We start from the raw sequence: 18,637 nt of genomic DNA, 5'->3' as shown, positions 1-18,637 counted from the left end.
GGAGACAGGGAGTGACCCACTTTTTGGTATTAATACTGCACAGACTGACTTCTTATAATGTATGAATCACCTGATACAATGTTGTGGACTAAGTGAATACGACAAGATATCCAGATACTTAAAAGATCTGCGAATCAGAGCAGCATTAATCATGAACAGGCTGACATAAAGGGCCGCCCCAAGGCTTTTGCATCCTACCTGATCCCGGAAAGGCGCCGTAGGGAGCGAAAGGACTGTTCATTTGCCACTGATACATATAAACTGGCTGAGAACGCGGCTGGACGTAGAAAAATGGCCTCGTGTGATTGACGGGATTCTGGTGCTGCTGCGCGTCTTCTGTAACGTGGGGAGGATTGCTGGTGCCTGCAATACGCGCACACACGCTGCCGTGAGTTATTCCATCCTTGCAATTCAACAGATCAAACTGTTCTGATGATCAACCGTTTTGTCCCTTTGTGTGGAATCTTTGCAAAATTAAATAAGTCAATAGTATTTCACTTTAAAATTTTAAATTTTACACAGGTAAGTTTTTCCTTGGGGAAAAGTAGACTAAAATGTTGAGGCTGACTGCAGTTTATGGCAGCGCATTCTGTCAATACGTAAGCCATAATTCATCGGTTGTATTATGTAAAAATGTTACCTTCCATTGTCAGTTGCGTTTCAGGACAGAAAGACAGGGCTCAAGATACTATACACCGCAAAAAATACTGTGGGGGAACAAGAGAAAATCGGCAGTTCCAATATAATAGCAAGAGAAACAACGACCTGCATATAAAAAAGCAACATGAATTTGGCGAAAAAACACACACCAAAATGCGCTCGTCGCTACCAACACGTGATATATTGATAACTCATTTTTGTCTAAAAAACAGAATATTAAAGTGATCTTAGAAAGAAGAAGTGAACCTCGTGTGACTCAAATCTGGGAAAAACGTCTAACCTTAAACGTGAAAGTGACTATTAGGTTAACCGTGCCCGTAGAACTGTGCACCCAAACTGAAGAGCAATACGAATCTCCCAATGCCGTCCGGCCCAATCTGAATTTATACGTCACTGTCACGCTTGGTTTTCAATTACGGCCTAATTAGCTGTCAGCCAAACAGGTTACAGGCAAAGCGGCAGAAACATCATTTACAAACACATCGTTGTTATTAAATGCAGGAAAGGTGACAACTAGTCTTTTTTGAGGGAAAGTAGAATATTTAACCTTATTACATCAAAACTGCTTGAAATCTGTAGCCTATAACAATCTTCAAAGCTTTTCATGTTCATTGTCAAGTTACTGAATATGTTCAGGTGGATTTTTTGCATATAGGAATCTTATAAATGTACCTCTCAATACTATCGACGTTTTTTTTCACAATGTCAACTATTACATCAAGGCGACATTGTGTCTGAAGTTCATGTGCTGGTACATTCACACCAGCAATACCCATTTTCGCCAGCAGATGTCAGGTTTTTTCCGCTGGGGCGAGATGGTTGGGAGGACCGGTCGCTCTTGGGCGCATGCGCGCTGTCCTCATTTGACCTTTGTCTTGCTGAAGTGCGCATGCGTCGTCAGTTCGCCCTGTCCGTGTAGTTAGCCGGCTAAGATAATTGTGTGTAAATTCTATTTCTTGAGCCCTTTAGCTTACGGCTGAAGAAAAAAACACATCGACATTCACTTTCAAATATACCCAGTCAGCAATAATAATTCCAAAAAACACAACTGATTTTTTTCATAATCGGGCGGAAGAGCGGAAATAATAGCGGATGCAGCACCGGCATGAGACCTCATAGCGAGCTACATCCATGGAGCTCAGATCAGCGGTTACCCAGGTAAATGACTGAGCGCCTTATTATTATTATCATTATTATTAGTAGTAGTAGTAATAGTAGTAAAAGTGGTAGTAGTAGTAGTAGTAGTAGTAGTAGTAGTAGTAGTAGTAGTATTTCTCTTGCGGGTATAAGCCCTGCTTGTGCTCGATCTGAGGAGATCCGGGCGGTAAAGGGCGCATATCTCGGGAGGGAGCGGGACCCGGGCTCGCATGCCTTCCCGGACAGGAGCGGGTGAGGGCGGGCTGCTCCGGCAGCAGGAGGCCGCGGCTGGCCGGTAGTTTGTGACCGAGTGGTGGCTGTGATGCTACAGTGACCTCCAGCATCCGAGATGCGGCGGTGCTGAACCGGGAAGAGCCAGTCAGCTACCCGGCTTATCAGCCCCTCAAATGAGCAAGACGCCGTCTTACACCGCCGCCTTTGCTGCATTGCCGCTAGCTGGCTAACCAGCATAACTAATTTAGCTAGGCTGCATTTGAGCAGTAAACATTTTAGCTGACAAACCTTAGCTGAATCAGCTGTTGGTGTGTAGAGGTTTGTCTGTTTTGAGAAGTTACGATACGTTTACTGTCATTGGTAAATGACAGCCCGGGTCCAGTTTCATCCTTCCGGATGTTTGTCGTTAGCTGGATGGCTAGCCAAGTGTTTCGATTATGTTTGCACTGCATTGCAAATTTGCAAAGGTAATCTAGCAAGACGAGCTAACTAGTGGGTCAGCATAGCTAGGACACTCCAGTAATTAGCCAAGAGCCGGGAAAGAGGAGGCTACGTCCTGCTAGAGATAACCTTAAACATTGTGGCTGTTACGGAGAACCAGTTTACGAACTCGAGTAAATGCAAATTATTCACACACGTCAAGCAAAATCTGCGTGGATGCTCGCATTTAGCCGTCACGCTGCTTCGTGCTTTTGTGCATCGTGCTGTTGCCGTTGCTTTGTGCGCGGCTGATGGCAGAAAGCGGGATGTGCTGCATGTTACATACGCGCACATGTTCCGCGCGTAAGGACGCAGTGCGGAGGTCGCCAGAGAGGAGGTGCCGGAGTGCGAACACCGTCAGGCGGCGTGCCGGAGTGCGACCACCGTCAGGCGGCGTGCCGGAGTGCGACCACCGTCAGGCGGCGTGCCGGGGTGCGAACACCGCCAGGCGGCGTGATGGAGTGCGAACACCGCCAGGCGGCGTGATGGAGTGCGAACACCGCCAGGCGGCGTGATGGAGTGCGACCACCGTCAGGCGGCGTGATGGAGTGCGACCACCGTCAGGCGGCGTGATGGAGTGCGAACACCGCCAGGCGGCGTGATGGAGTGCGAACACCGTCAGGCGGCGTGCCGGAGTGCGACCACCGTCAGGCGGCGTGCCGGAGTGCGAACACCGTCAGGCGGCGATGGAGTGCTTCTCTCAGGCTTGCGTACGCGTCGCCCGCACAGGACGTGCTGTCCTGAGGCATGCCCATGCTGCGCTGTCTGCGCTGTCTGCAGGTGACGCGCCCATGCTGCGCTGTCTGCGCTGTCTGCAGGTGACGCGCCCATGCTGCGCTGTCTGCGCTGTCTGCAGGTGACGCGCCCATGCTGCGCTGTCTGCAGGTGACGCGCCCATGCTGCGCTGTCTGCGCACTCTGCAGGTGACGCGCCCATGCTGCGCTGTCTGCAGGTGACGCGCCCATGCTGCGCTGTCTGCAGGTGACGCGCCCATGCTGCGCTGTCTGCAGGTGACGCGCCCATGCTGCGCTGTCTGCAGGTGACGCGCCCATGCTGCGCTGTCTGCAGGTGACGCGTCCATGCTGCGCTGTCTGCAGGTGACGCGCCCATGCGGCGCTGTCTGCAGGTGACGCGCCCATGCTGCGCTGTCTGCGCTGTCTGCAGGTGACGCGCCCATGCTGCGCTGTCTGCAGGTGACGCGCCCATGCTGCGCTGTCTGCAGGTGACGCGTCCATGCGGCGCTGTCTGCAGGTGACGCGCCCATGCTGCGCTGTCTGCGCTGTCTGCAGGTGACGCGCCCATGCTGCGCTGTCTGCAGGTGACGCGCCCATGCTGCGCTGTCTGCAGGTGACGCGCCCATGCTGCGCCCATGCTGCGCTGTCTGCAGGTGACGCGCCCATGCTGCGCTGTCTGCGCTGTCTGCAGGTGACGCGCCCATGCTGCGCTGTCTGCAGGTGACGCGCCCATGCTGCGCTGTCTGCAGGTGACGCGTCCATGCTGCGCTGTCTGCAGGTGACGCGCCCATGCTGCGCTGTCTGCAGGTGACGCGCCCATGCTGCGCTGTCTGCAGGTGACGCGTCCATGCTGCGCTGTCTGCAGGTGACGCGCCCATGCTGCGCTGTCTGCAGGTGACGCGCCCATGCTGCGCTGTCTGCAGGTGACGCGTCCATGCTGCGCTGTCTGCAGGTGACGCGTCCATGCTGCGCTGTCTGCAGGTGACGCGCCCATGCTGCGCTGTCTGCAGGTGACGCGCCCATGCTGCGCTGTCTGCAGGTGACGCGCCCATGCTGCGCCCATGCTGCGCTGTCTGCAGGTGACGCGCCCATGCTGCGCTGTCTGCGCTGTCTGCAGGTGACGCGCCCATGCTGCGCACTCTGCGCTGTCTGCAGGTGACGCGCCCATGCTGCGCTGTCTGCGCTGTCTGCAGGTGACGCGCCCATGCTGCGCTGTCTGCAGGTGACGTGCCCATGCTGCGCTGTCTGCAGGTGACGTGCCCATGCTGCGCTGTCTGCAGGTGACGCGCCCATGCTGCGCCCATGCTGCGCTGTCTGCAGGTGACGCGCCCATGCTGCGCTGTCTGCAGGTGACGCGCCCATGCTGCGCTGTCTGCAGGTGACGCGTCCATGCTGCGCTGTCTGCAGGTGACGCGCCCATGCGGCGCTGTCTGCAGGTGACGCGCCCATGCTGCGCTGTCTGCGCTGTCTGCAGGTGACGCGCCCATGCTGCGCTGTCTGCAGGTGACGCGCCCATGCTGCGCTGTCTGCAGGTGACGCGCCCATGCTGCGCTGTCTGCAGGTGACGCGCCCATGCTGCGCCCATGCTGCGCTGTCTGCAGGTGACGCGCCCATGCTGCGCTGTCTGCGCTGTCTGCAGGTGACGCGCCCATGCTGCGCTGTCTGCAGGTGACGCGTCCATGCTGCGCTGTCTGCAGGTGACGCGCCCATGCTGCGCTGTCTGCAGGTGACGCGCCCATGCTGCGCTGTCTGCAGGTGACGCGTCCATGCTGCGCTGTCTGCAGGTGACGCGCCCATGCTGCGCTGTCTGCAGGTGACGCGCCCATGCTGCGCTGTCTGCAGGTGACGCGTCCATGCTGCGCTGTCTGCAGGTGACGCGCCCATGCTGCGCTGTCTGCAGGTGACGCGCCCATGCTGCGCCCATGCTGCGCTGTCTGCAGGTGACGCGCCCATGCTGCGCTGTCTGCGCTGTCTGCAGGTGACGCGCCCATGCTGCGCACTCTGCGCTGTCTGCAGGTGACGCGCCCATGCTGCGCTGTCTGCGCTGTCTGCAGGTGACGCGCCCATGCTGCGCTGTCTGCAGGTGATGCGCCCATGCTGCGCTGTCTGCAGGTGACGCGCCCATGCTGCGCTGTCTGCAGGTGACGCGCCCATGCTGCGCTGTCTGCAGGTGACGCGCCCATGCTGCGCTGTCTGCAGGTGACGCGCCCATGCTGCGCTGTCTGCAGGTGACGCGCCCATGCTGCGCTGTCTGCAGGTGACGCGCCCATGCTGCGCTGTCTGCAGGTGACGCGCCGCACCGTGGGCGCGTGCGCACCGGGCACCCCGGGAATACGGTGGCGGCGGGCACGTGCGCTGACACCTCGTGCTCTCTTCTGCTTTTTTCTCTTTAGCTCGCGCTTGGACTCGCGCTGTGGTTGTGCTGGTGAAGGTGTCCGCGCGCAGGTTTTGCGGGGTGATTTTTTCTCGCTGTTATACCGAGCTGCAGTGAAGGTAAGCTCTGAAGCGACAGGTGCTAAAGCTGGTGGCGCAGAAAGACCGTTGGGTCACCTTTAAGGGCAGTTCGTGTCCCGAGGGTCTGATGCTGGAGTTTATATTGCCTTTGGAAGGTGTGTTGCTATGTTGCAGTTTGTAGGGTCAGACGCACATTTGCTGGGAGAGAGGCTGTGGTAGGGGTGCTGCTCGTTGCTGTAATCTGAAGGCGGTGCTATATGTGACAGCAGCCAGCTCAGCTTTGCTTTATTAAAGTCACAGAATGTCCCTGGCAGTCAGTGTCCTCTGACGAACCTCTGCTCACACTCTGTCCTCTCTCTCCTCACAGACGCTGGCACTTATGTAGCAGCGTTGCCAAGGCTTCGTTTCCACGCCGACTATCTCTACCCCCCCAGTGATGCACTGCTGTGTCGCCGCCCACAGCCTGCCCCCACTGCCCTGCACACCGGCCCCCCCTCGCCCCAGGCGCCCCACCCCCAGGAAGAGGAACAGATCTGGGCATTTAATCGACAGGGAGTGACCCGGGGAACGACGCCGCGGCGGGCAGGAGGAGAGGAGGCAGAACGGTGCCTGTAGGGGGCGCTCTTCTGCAGTCCCCACGCAGTGTTCTCGCCTTTCACTGACCGTGCGCTGACCCTCACGGTCATAACAGCGCAGGTGGCGGCGCTGGCGGTTTGGTGGTCCCCGCCCCCTCCCCTCTCTGGGCTCGGGCCGTGGGATGCCAGCATGTCGGAGCTGGGTGAGCGCCGGCCGGTAAACTCGGACTACGCCGTGTCCCTGCTGCAGCAGCTGAAGGTCTTCTACGAGCAGAAGCTGCTGACGGACGTGGTGCTGCTGGTGGAGGATGCAGAGTTCCCCTGCCACAAGATGGTGCTGGCCTCCTGCAGCTCCTACTTCAGGTGAGAGATGGAACATGTCTGCACCTCCCTCATGCCCGTTTCCCTCCTGCACTCCCGCCCTCCTGCTACTCTTCTTCACGCTCTTCCTCCTCCTCTCCCTCATTCCCCTTCTCCTTCTTCTGCATTTTGTTGCTCTGACTCCTGCTCTTTGTGGGGCTGTCACAGATATTCCGCACATTGTCCGGATGTTCAGCTCCACGCGCTGCTCATCGCAGGGGCTGTCACAGAGCTCCACGCGCTGCTCATTGCAGGGGCTGTCACAGAGCTCCACGCGCTGCTCATCGCAGGGGCTGTCACAGAGCTCCACGCGCTGCTCATCGCAGGGGCTGTCACAGAGCTCCACGCGCTGCTCATCGCAGGGGCTGTCACAGAGCTCCACGTGCTGCTCATCGCAGGGGCTGTCACAGAGCTCCACGCGCTGCTCATCGCAGGGGCTGTCACAGAGCTCCACGCGCTGCTCATCGCAGGGGCTGTCACAGAGCTCCACGTGCTGCTCATCGCAGGGGCTGTCACAGAGCTCCACGCGCTGCTCATCGCAGGGGCTGTCACAGAGCTCCACAGGCTGCTCATCGCAGGGCTATAGGGAAGGAGGATTGGGAGCTGCAGGCTTTGGTGTGGTTTATCCCAGCTGTGTGTCTGCCTCTGTCTGCTGTGTGTGTGTGTGTGTGTGTGTGTGTGTGTGTGCATCCATGCCTGCGTGTGTGAAATGTCTGTGTCAACACAGAGCCAGCCTCTTGGTCAGGGAATCATTCTTTCTGGGCTCGTTGAAGTCCTCTGGACAGTTGTGAATTGCCCCTGTGCTCTGACCCAGATCCCAGATCTGTAGTAGGTGAAAGAGCCACTGATTACTCACAGCCCCCAGCTAATACTAGGTCAGGTCCCCACATTTTATCCCAGCAGGGTGTCACCTGGGGAAGGTGAACATTCTGACATGCTGGCTGATGCTCTCACTGCAGGTGGTGAAGGAGTATTCCTCAGTCTTCTATGGGGACACCTAAAGCCGTGGCTTTGCATTAGACTGTAGCTGCAATTAGCTGTAATGCTTAAGAACCTGTGATTGTGACGGAGAGGGTGCTGGTGCGATGCCCAGATGGGGCCCTGCCGCTGCACCCTCCCCCAGCGCCTTTAGCGTGAGCTGCGTGTTCTCGCAGGGCGATGTTCATGAGCGGCCTGAGTGAGAGCAGGCAGACCCACGTGCAGCTGAGGACCGTGGACCCCGCCGCCCTGCAGATCATCATCACCTACGCCTACACCGGCCATCTGGCCATCAGCGACTGCACCGTGGAGCCGCTGTACGAGACCGCTTGCTTCCTACAGGTGAGTCAGATACATCGCCTCCTACAGGTGAGTCAGCTGCAGTGCCCCCTACAGGTGAGTCACTTATTAAGCCACCATACAGCACCCCCTATAGGAGTGATTCAGACTTACTGACAGCTTTGGCACTCCCTGCAGGTGGAAAACCACTGAAATGCTAACTCAGTTAGCTTCTGTATGGAGCCACGTGGCATGTGATGCTAACATGTGCTCTCTCTCTCTCTCTCTCTCTCTCTCTCTCTCCCCCCCCCCTCCCCCTGTCTCTCTCTCTCTCCTCCCCCCTCTCTCTCTCTCTCCCCCCCCCCTCTCTCTCTCTCTCTCTCTCTTTCTCCTCCCCCCCTCTCTCTCTCTCTCTCCCTCTCTCTCCCCCCCCTCTCTCTCTCCCTCTCCCCCCCCCCCGCTCTCTCTCGGCAGGTGGAGGACGTCCTGCAGCATTGCCGGGAGTACCTGGTGAGGAAGGTGAACCCCGAGAACTGCGTGCGCATGCTGAGCTTCGGGGACATGTTCGGCTGCAGGGAGCTGAAGCAGAGCGCTCTGCGCATGGCGGAGCACAAGTTCGCGGTGGTGTTCCGGCAGGAGGCCTTCCTGCAGCTGCCCCGCGAGCTGCTGCTGGAGCTGCTGAGCAGCGACCGCCTGAACGTGGAGCGGGAGGAGACGGTGTGCGAGGCCGCCATGCTGTGGCTGGAGCGCAACCCCGAGGCGCGCTCACCGCACCTGTCGTCCGTGCTCAGCCACACCCGCATCGACGCGCTGTCCGAGGTCAGGCAGCGCGCCTGGTTCCGCGGCCTGCCGCCCCACGACCAGTCGGTGGTGGTGCAGGGCCTCTACAAGTCCATGCCCAAGTTCTTCAAGCCGCGGCTGGGCATGACCAAGGAGGAGATGCTGATCTTCACGGAGGCGGCGGCGGCGCCCGATTGGCCGGCCGACGGGCCCGGGACGACGCCCCCCCGGCGCGCCGCCATCTGCTACAGCCCACAGGCGGGGAAGGTGTACAAGCTGCGCAGCCTACCAGGGGGTCTGCATAAGGTGGGCGTGCTGGTCACCCCCGACAACGACATCTTCATCGCGGGGGGGCAGGTGCTGCTGAAGGGGGCGTCGGCCGAGCGGGGCCGGCCGTCCTTCCGGCCGGTGGACAGCGTCTTCTGGCTGGACGCGCAGCAGAACGCCTGGGTGGCGCGGGCGGCCATGCTGTGCCCCCGCGTGCGGCCCTCACTGGTGCACTGCGGCAGACACGTCTACGCGGTGGGCGGGGACGGCGAGGCGAGCCGCCGGGCGGTGGAGCGCTACGACGCGGCGCGGGACGAGTGGAGCATGGTGAGCCCGCTGCCATGCGCCTGGGCCTGGTGCGCGGCTGCCGCTGCCCGCGGCCGCGTCTTCGTCGTGACACACGACGTGGCATACAGCTACCTGCCGCACGCCGACGCCTGGGTGGAGCTGGCCTCCCGCCACTGTGCCCACCGCCTCGCCTCCGTCGCCGCCCTCGGCGACCTCGTCTTCTGCGTGGGCGGGGCGCAGGCGGCCAGCGGGGCGCCCGGCTTGGTGGACGGCGCCTCAGTCGCCGTGGAGATCTATGACATGGCGAAGGACGAGTGGCGGGCGGCGGCCAGCGTGCCGGCGGGGCGGGGCTCGGACCCGGTGGTGCGGGCGGTGCCGCTGCTGGGCTCACTCTGCGTGTTCGTGCGTGAGACGCAGGGGACGGAGCGCGCCCGCTACGCGCTGTACCGCTACGACGCCGAGCGCGACCGCTGGCACCCGCGGCAGCCCGTCTCCCAGCGCGTGCTCTGGGACCTGGGCCGGGACTTCGGCTGCGCCGTGGGGAAGCTGTACCCCTCCTGCCTGGAGGAGCGGCCCTGGAAGCCCCCCGCCGCCCTCTTCTCCCCGGACGGCGCCGAGGAGTTCGAGGTGGACGGGGAGATAGTGACCCTTCCTCACGTGTAGCTGTGGGAGGCCTGGACTGCACTCCGAATCTCCGGCGGTGGAGAGTGGGGGGGGGCAGGGTTAGTGCGTTAAGCACTGCATCAGCGCCCCGGGGTTAGTGCGTTAAGCACTGTCAGCGCCCCAGGGTTAGTGTGTTACGCACTGCATCAGCGCCCCAGGGTTAGTGTGTTACGCACTGCATCAGCGCCCCAGGGTTAGTGTGTTACGCACTGCATCAGCGCCCCGGGGTTAGTGCGTTAAGCACTGTCAGCGCCCCAGGGTTAGTGCGTTACGCACTGCATCAGCGCCCCGGGGTTAGTGCGTTACGCACTGCATCAGCACCCCGGGGTTAGTGCGTTACGCACTGCATCAGCACCCCGGGGTTAGTGCGTTACGCACTGCATCAGCGCCCCGGGGTTAGTGCATTATGCACTGCATCAGCGCCCCGGGGTTAGTGCGTTACGCACTGCATCAGCGCCCTGGGGTTAGTGCATTATGCACTGCATCAGCGCCCCGGGGTTAGTGCGTTACGCACTGCATCAGCGCCCCGGGATTAGTGCGTTACGCACTGCATCAGCGCCCCGGGGTTAGTGCGTTACGCATTCTGTCAGCAGCGCCCTCTCAGCAGTGCCTCTGCAGTGTGATGTCACAGTGTAACTATAACCGTGCTAAAACCTCAGAGCGTTGTCCCGCCACCTCATAAGGGCTGAGACACACCCGCTAGCGGTGTACAGGAGCGGGGTGTGGGGGTTAGGGGGTGTGTGGCGGAGGGGGGCGGGGCTCACAGGTGGGTGCAGGCTCAGTCGCCAGGCGTGTCCCCTCCAACACCCCTTGTAACCATGGCAACTCTCCATCCTGTCGATTTGGACTCGTCTTCCACACAGGCAGTGGTGTTAACGTGTGTTCTCCTGCCCCCCCCCACCCCCCTCTACCCCCCTCTACCCCAGTTCCCTGTTGGTGCTGGAATCGGTGTATGATTCTCCTGCTTGTTTTTGTATTTATTTTGGTAAGTGCGGGTCTCTCTCGCCTCCACTGTCCTAAGGACAGTTAACCCCTGGCTGCTGAAGTCTCCCTGCTGCTGAAGTGTATTCATATAAATATATATTTTTGTTCATTTGTTTAAAGCATAGACAGAAAAACATTTTAGTGTGGGGGGGAAAAAATAACCAGGTCTATTTTGTATTAGTGTTTTTATTTAATATCAGACATTACCGTAGTGTGATTGTACATACATCCATTTTACCCATGGGGTTACGGCTTTGCCAGTTTTGTTTGTTTTTTGGGGTGGGGTTGGGGGTTGGGGGGGGTCTGTCTTTCTGCTTCCTGGGAGATCAGAGCAGTGCTCCGTGTCTCTCCACCAGGTCGACCCGGTAACCACTAGTAGTAGCAGAAAGGGGGGGGGGGTCTTACCTTCACAAGAGCACAGGTGCGTCACTGAGCGACTTGCATGTTCAATTACATCATCTTTCCTCGACACTGTATTTTGAGTGACATTAATTTATTATTAAAAAAAGAAACTTTTCATAATACTTTCATGTGGTCCTTTTTGTCAGTTTTGTTCATCTGTTAGCTTGGACCAGTGCGTCTGTTAGCATTGCTAGCACATGTTAGCCTTGCGAGGACCAGTTCATCTGCAACCAGAAAATATTTTGGCCTCCGGGACAATCTGAAGATGGTCTGACTGCTGAAGCGTTTCTGGCGAAGCTGTCGGCGATTTGGGAATGAACGCCGCGGAGAGCGCTGGCAAGGTGAGGATGTGTCCGTACAGGATAAAACTCAGTGCCCATACGGAATAACAGCGTTACTCCAGGGTAATGTCTCTCTGCGATACATTATTTACATCTGCCTGGCTGTCTGTAGTTTCGTCAAATAATCATTCTTGACTATTTCTAACAGTGCATGTACCACCATTTGGTGTTGCTAGATATCGTTGTTGTTTAGCACGTCAACAAGCAGGGGCTTAAAATAAGTCAGCAATAATATCTAAATTGGACTATTGTGTAGGTGAATGTAAGAAATGAACATCATCTGCTCTTTGTAGACACTCCCTGTATGACCTTAATTCAGAGAAAGAAATTTACAACATCCTACAGACCCAAGAAGCAAGGAAAGATGTTGGGCAGAGCTCGTCAACTCAGCCTTAAGTGTAGGTCAGTGTAAGTGTAAGTCATGTATTTATCCTTTATTTAACAAGGAAAACACCATTAATGCTAAAATCTCTTTTGCAAGGGGGGTGGGGGTGGGGGGGGGGGCTCACACTTAAATGTTTTTCTCTCCTGAATGGTTCAGCTTCCTTATTGGTTTGCAGGCTAGCCAGTTACTCAGTTTGAGGCAGAATCTTGCCTAAATACTGCATTTTTAAAAACTAAAAATGTGAACAAACTCGGTTCAAATGAAGAAACTCGGCATGAAACAGGTTTAAAAGCTGTGTTTTACTAGGGAGAAAACTGCATGGGTCAAACACACGGCTAACCTGCATTCGTTCACAGACTATCGCTACGCTCTGCTGTTTTCTGCTAAACCGGGCTGATATACGTTGCTGACAAATGTGGTGAGACACAGTGGGCAGGAGACGGCGTGTCTCTCGCTCTCAGTACATGGACGGCTTCTCCTCTCCCTTGGGATTGGTTACTTTGTCGTAGTTCTTGCTGATGATGTCATATAGTTCCGCCTGGACAAGACAGACAGAGAGATCGGACTGCTGGAAAACCCGGGCACCTGCATTCCTCCTACCCCCAGCCCTTACAAACCCCCTATGAACTAATGATGCGAACACACCCCAGACCCCAACCACCCCCCTCCCTCAACATTGTCGGTCCTCTAAGCCCCTTCTTCACCCCCATCACATCTCCAAACCACAGACAGAATTTAAAACATCCCTGTTGAAACCCCTACGTCCCCTTAGCTCCTCGCCTAAGATCAGTACAAACCAATCGTATACATCCCCTTAGCTCCTCCCCTCTCTCTTTACTCACATAGAATCCTCGAATGTCCAGCACGATCACTCTGACCTCATCATACACGGCCTCGTCTTTCTCATGGACCAGCGATCGGTAATCCATCTGACACAGAGAGGGAGGGAGGGAGAGAAGGAGAGAGAAGCGGGATGGAGAGGGGGAGAAGGGGGGCATGTGATACAGAATGAGCATTGAACTTAAAAAAAAAAAAATGGTTTGGACAGGTTGACAGATAAACAGGAGGAAGAGGCACACATATATATGCTATGAATCAGTAAGTATAAATGACATAACACTATGTAATCTATATTATGCATGTTACTGTATGTATTATAACATTAGTATAGTTTATTATATTGGTATTGTGATAGTGTTGCTGTAAAGAGTGAATACACAAATGATGTGCATATTCAAGGTGCAGAACTCCACTCTTTGCCTTCACCAGCCAGCCGTGTGAATGACCCTGTTCTGTGATGCTGGACACGGGCACCGAAAGCAAACTCACCACATGTCTTTCTTTGGAGGCTTTGGCCACTGCATCGCCTCTCTCTGTGAAGTACCTGCGATGGCCGTTTGAAACGGGTTACTGAAGCTTATTAAAGCTGGCGCCACTTTCCCCAAAAGAATCATCTGACAGAAAGCACTCTACCACCCTGTGGCTTAATACATTACATTACATTACGTTATTGGCATTAAGCAGATGCTCTTATCCAGAGCGACTGACATCAAACAGGTTGTTTGCAATACAGCTGGATATTTACTGAGGCAATAGTGGATGAAGAATCTTGCCCAAGGGTGCAGCAGTAGTGCCACAGTGGGGAATCAAACCAGCCACCTTCGGTTACAAGTCCTATTGCTTAACCACTATGCTACACTGCTTAAATCACCTGGATGGCTCATATGAGTGACCATACAATCGCTACTGCACGCCAGCCGATCCACTTGCTATAAATATTAGTGAATTTGTGAAGCAGAAAAAACCCAGAGCAGGCCTGAGGAGCTCTCACTTGTTGATGTTGGTTTGAAAGCCCTCCACCTTGGTCTTCACCGCAGTGATTCGTTCCAGAATCTTCTCCTAAAAATGGAGGAGGGTTAGAAGCAGCCCCGCCAGAACTGTGCTGTGATCATGCAGTGAAACCTAAAATTAATACACGGCCACTTCACCTTAATATGACTTTTTTTCCAGTTTGTACACAGCTTCTAACCATGACTCTGAAAATAACGTAATTCAGCCGCAAAATATATGCCATGTTGTACACCATGCTGACAGCGTTAGTACAGTGTTTCCGTTTTCTGTGAAACACTGCAGTAGGAGAAGGTGTATTAAGGGGGGAAAGCTAACTGAGTTTCGCCTTTTATCAGCAGAGAAGTGAATGCATTTACTGCGTGGATACCTGGATAGCGACTCCAAAATCGTTGCCATCCTCGATTTTGGGAATCAGATGCTGAATCCAGCAGGACACCTGGGGATAAAACAAAGATCTCAGCCGAAATAACTCCTTTAAATGCAATCATGCGGATGCCAGTGCATCCAACCACTGGCATCCGTAACCAAGCAACGCGGTCACTCTTCTCTGTTGAATGGCAATTTGTTTGCTCTCGTGGACCACTAGAGGTCACGCTATCTCCATTTACCGCCTCAACGTCTCAGAGACAAGGTTTTAAGTTTTAAAAAGGGTATTCCGCTGTGAAAGCTGAACAACCATCTTTTGATCCAAATATGTATAATATGAGCTTGTCCATATTCACGATGACATATCTCAATGGTAGTTTAAGCTGCATTAGAAGGGGCGTAATTAGCTACCCTGATTCCAGCTCTACAGTGGGAAAGGGGTATAATGAGCCAGCCTGGTTCCAGCTCTACAGTGGGAAAGGGGTATAATGAGCCAGCCTGGTTCCAGCTCTACAGTGGGAAAGGGGCATCATGAGCCAGCCTGGTTCTAGGTCTGCAGTGGGAAAGCGTGTAAAATGTCGCTGCCGTATCGCTTTGTTACGATGTCCTCCAGGCTCACCGTGATGCAGGTCTCCTTCAGGGCCCGGATCTCTGGCTTCACCCTGTCCAGCAGCCGCACGATCTTCTCATTCGGCGCAATGTAGCCGCAAATCGGGGCTGGGAGACAGAACCGAGGCGGGGCCGTGAGAGAGAGGCGGGCCGACGCCCACACAGAGCAAGAGAGAGAGAGAGAGAGAGACGGCAGGGAAGGGAAGAGGCCTCACCTTTCTTTTTCTTCTTCTCCTCCTCCTCGTTACTGTCCGTTTCCATCTCCTGTCAGCAGAGAGGATACAGAGGGTTAACAGCACGCTCTCGCCACCGAGTCACTGCGTGAGCCCTGTTACACGGCAGGGGATAACGCTACACTTTGGACTGCTCTAGAGCTCAGTGACTGTCAGCTGCCTGCAGGGGAAAGGCAGAACCACACTGTACACTCAGTACCTCATCCTCAGGGCTGGGGGGGTCAGGGATGGGGATATCCAGGGGTGCATGCAACGCGGAAGGGTCTGAGACACTGAGATCAGCATCCTGAAAGAAAGGGAGGGAAATGCATTTAAATACACTCTCAAATCTATCATTTTACTGTCATCATTATTATAATTACAGTGTTTCGTCTGTGTGCATGTCTGTTGGATTTACTTTTTGATTTGCTTCTTCTGTATGCTATGGTTTTAGAATATTTTGCAGAACGTTTTCATGCTGGTAAGTCACATTTTGATTTGAGCTGAAATAAATGAATTTGAATTTGTGTGGAGGACAGCTCAGAGGTGGAGTGGAAAGGGGCCGGACAGTGTGGAGACAATGCTGTAGCAGCATAATCCGATAAGTGCCTCAGTGTGGCAGTCAGCAGACGGTCTTACCTGCAGCAAGGCATCCAGCTGCGAGATCTTCAGAGGAATGTGATTGGAAAACAGACCCTCTGCCTTCAGCCAACACACACACACACACACACACGCACGCACACACACACAGAGGTTACACAAGGTGAAAAAACCAGTCCCATCTCCACACTCAAAAAGAGAAATAAAATGGTCGGCTGTCACTGTCGGAGCATTTCGGTCTGTAGTGCTGTTTGCCCTGTCCTGAGCTCTAAGTGCTCAAGATCACAGTGCAATGTTTACAAGGCTGACTGACGTCCCACTCTGTATAACACAACCCCCCCCCCCCCCCCCCCCCCCCCAACACAACTCCACAAAGAAACATACCTGCTGCAGGAGTGACTGGCGGAAGTTTTCTACCTGGAAAAAAAAACATCAAACACAGCATTTAATTCTCACCACATCAAAGGTTCATCTTTAAAAAAAAACATATTTACATTTGCATTATTGTGCTGAACAGATGCTCTCATCCACAGTGACTTGCATAGCTTTCATTTTGTGTTTATTATTTATACAGACAAATAATTATCTAGGTAATTAGCCTGAAGTGCCTTACCTTACAGCAGTGGCCTACCTGGAATCACCATTCTCATTCACCACTACACCACACTGCTACCCAATACCCAATATATCATTTATATGTGACATCATTTGTTAACATGTCTTGGGTTATTCTATTGGTGGAGCCATGGAAACCTAAATTAGGCTATTGTATCTGCTACCACGTGATGCACATCATATATGCGGTACTACGCGGAGGTGTAGATCATATATGTGGTGCTGTGTGCATGACCTGCATGCATACCACGTGCCGTGGTTTGGTATGCAATGGCTTCTTGTTTATATATAAAAAAGTAAAAGTTGTAAAACAACATTTGTGAAGGATTGCTGAAGGTCTGCTCTGGGCGCCCGTATGCGGAATTGCATTCCGCCACTGTAACATACATGGTAACCTCGGCGTGTGCTCTGAGTTTTGTGTCCATCTCCGGACTTGGTTTACAGATGACAGTGCAGTGCACCGATGTGTAAGCGCACCTTTGTGTACACACTTTGTATGTGTGTGTGCGTGTGCAAGTAACATGCATACACGCTGTTTTTGTTCAGCGGGTGCAGTGTGCTCCGTACATGTGCCCGCTGCCAGTGTCTTCATGCAGGGGAATACCCGTGCCGAATCGGGCTCGTTTACTTTCAGTTTCGACGATCATAGCCATCGTTGGGACGACTATAAAAACAGCGTGTACCTCTTTACACCTCTTTTGCTTACTTCAGTGTGAATTCAGTAAAATTAATTAATTCTGACCCCTGTGTTCCGCGGTGCAGTTCAGCAAGCAGGATATCGACGCGCAATGTCTGTTACAGATGGCTGTAGAGAGCTGGCACCTAATTTATCAGAATAATCTCTGAAACTGGCGTACAGTACGTGACACGTATTTCATGTTATCAGATATTTGGACTCCTGGGGAGTTATTTACACCGCGACAGCTCTTCGCTAACTTCGCTAAGATTTTTGTCTAAATTTGTACTAGCTTGCTCTCAAAACTAGCTAAGGATGCTCAAACACATATAAAAGTGTGTTCCCTGCAAAACCAGCATTATTAATAATATTATAATTAAAAGAAGGCGTGCTCCCGCTTACCTTGACAGCATTCGCCTTGCTGACTTTCATCACGGCAGTTTTTGACATCTTTGAAGCTGCGTTGATGTAAGTCTAAAATGTACCGAATGTAAAATGTGGCTAGGCTATCTGAACGAACACTGCTGTTGGAAATCAGCAATGATGAACTGCGCATGGACTTACTTCCTTTTCCTATGAGTTTTTTACTTTCTTTTTCACTTCTTTCTCCGTCTTTCGAACACCTGACCACGCTAGCACCTCCCATTTCCCTTAGTTAACTTGCCCTATTGGCAGAGCTGTTTTCTTTGTATTACAACCTTGTGACACCGCTGGCTAACCAGGGATATGTGCGCGTTTTTGTGCGCTAAAAACTGACCGCGTCTGGTTTGACAAATCTCTCACTGTCAGATGCCGCTGGGTTGTCCGATCCCACGTTTTATGTGTTCTGAATTCACAATAAAACATCATCAAAAGCTTTCTGTCTTCGCTTAGTGCAAGTGTGTAATGGCCATATTTCGACTCATCGTCATGTTGTTATGGCGATCATTTATTTATTATTTATTTATTCATTTATATTATTTATTATAGTTCCATATGCGGCGATTTCAGTCCGTATTGCTGACATTCTGTAAAGCCCTTGCTTACAAATGTTTAATGCAAGTAAGTATCGGGTGACATTAAATTATCTTTTGTTGTTATTGTTGACAGTGCATATTTGGAATTGGTTGCCTGCTTCGTTCGGTTAGAAATAGCTGTCGGGAGTGTCACAGTAGTTGGATATGATCCCCTGAGAGAAAGAGCAAACACGTGCTCATGGAAGCGAACAGTTCCTTGCAAGCAGAGTATACGACTATAATTAGCAAATGTCCAGACACAACAGCGACCTAGTTCTCAATACGCACAGCGTCATACTTAAATTGCAAAATATTAATACAATTTCAGTATTTGTATGTATAATCACTCGGTCGCTATTATTTACATTCTTCCTCTGTGCCAAATTCCAGAAATTCTGGGTTATGGTTTGGCATACGGAAAAAGGATATCCCGGTCACAACTTTCCCTTTAAGAAGGAACATAAACGTAAATGCTTCCATTTTGGCTCTGCGACGATGGCTCAGTGTCAATGGATGTCAACGGGTCGATGAACCAAAATGGATAATCATGGAAAGACAGTTTCTGCGGCGCAACCGCAGGGCAGTCCTCGAGTTCTGTCAAAATAGATCTACGCTTCGTTTGCCTTTAATAGCTGATCCCGAATCAGCATAGACATTTCACACTCAATGCGAAGCATGAGGGTTGGGGATAGGAAATCTGATCTTAGATCTG

At 53.6% G+C, this 18,637-nt stretch overlaps 2 protein-coding genes across 2 annotated transcripts; one reads left to right on the top strand and one right to left on the bottom strand.

Moving 5' to 3' along the window:
• Window positions 1–1,570: 1,570 nt before the first annotated feature.
• On the top strand, window positions 1,571–10,071 carry LOC118771033 (kelch repeat and BTB domain-containing protein 2-like). Its single transcript, XM_036518872.1, has 4 exons — window positions 1,571–1,818; window positions 6,067–6,637; window positions 7,789–7,954; window positions 8,366–10,071. The coding sequence occupies exons 2-4, from the start codon at window positions 6,465–6,467 to the stop codon at window positions 9,887–9,889; spliced, it is 1,863 nt and encodes a 620-aa protein (XP_036374765.1). The 5' UTR covers window positions 1,571–1,818; window positions 6,067–6,464; the 3' UTR covers window positions 9,890–10,071.
• Window positions 10,072–12,179: 2,108 nt separating this feature from the next.
• Window positions 12,180–17,534, bottom strand: LOC118771082 (proteasome activator complex subunit 2-like). The gene is made up of 11 exons (XM_036518957.1): window positions 17,333–17,534; window positions 16,024–16,056; window positions 15,679–15,741; window positions 15,260–15,346; window positions 15,043–15,091; window positions 14,838–14,935; window positions 14,220–14,288; window positions 13,833–13,900; window positions 13,331–13,385; window positions 12,844–12,930; window positions 12,180–12,539 (listed from the first exon to the last, which is right to left on the bottom strand). Exons 1-11 carry the CDS (start codon window positions 17,378–17,380, stop codon window positions 12,459–12,461), a joined length of 738 nt encoding a protein of 245 aa, XP_036374850.1. The 5' UTR covers window positions 17,381–17,534; the 3' UTR covers window positions 12,180–12,458.
• Between the last annotated feature and the right edge of the window lie 1,103 nt (window positions 17,535–18,637).

This window comes from Megalops cyprinoides, chromosome 24 (genome assembly GCF_013368585.1).
Source record: "Megalops cyprinoides isolate fMegCyp1 chromosome 24, fMegCyp1.pri, whole genome shotgun sequence".
Classification (NCBI taxonomy): domain Eukaryota; kingdom Metazoa; phylum Chordata; class Actinopteri; order Elopiformes; family Megalopidae; genus Megalops; species Megalops cyprinoides.
The sequence above is the reverse complement of the archived record's forward strand: the minus strand, read 5'-3'. Positions and strand labels throughout refer to the sequence as shown.

Coding starts and splice junctions, on each gene's coding strand:
- LOC118771033 (XM_036518872.1), top strand. CDS start 6,465: ATGTCGGAGCTGGGTGAGCGCCGGCCGGTAAACTCGGACTACGCCGTG. Junction 6,638..7,788: donor TCCTGCAGCTCCTACTTCAG/GTGAGAGATGGA, acceptor GTGTTCTCGCAG/GGCGATGTTCATGAGCGGCC. Junction 7,955..8,365: donor AGACCGCTTGCTTCCTACAG/GTGAGTCAGATA, acceptor CTCTCTCGGCAG/GTGGAGGACGTCCTGCAGCA.
- LOC118771082 (XM_036518957.1), bottom strand. CDS start 17,380: ATGTCAAAAACTGCCGTGATGAAAGTCAGCAAGGCGAATGCTGTCAAG. Junction 14,289..14,837: donor TGAAGGAGACCTGCATCACG/GTGAGCCTGGAG, acceptor TTTTATCCCCAG/GTGTCCTGCTGGATTCAGCA. Junction 12,540..12,843: donor TGGACATTCGAGGATTCTAT/GTGAGTAAAGAG, acceptor TGTCTTGTCCAG/GCGGAACTATATGACATCAT.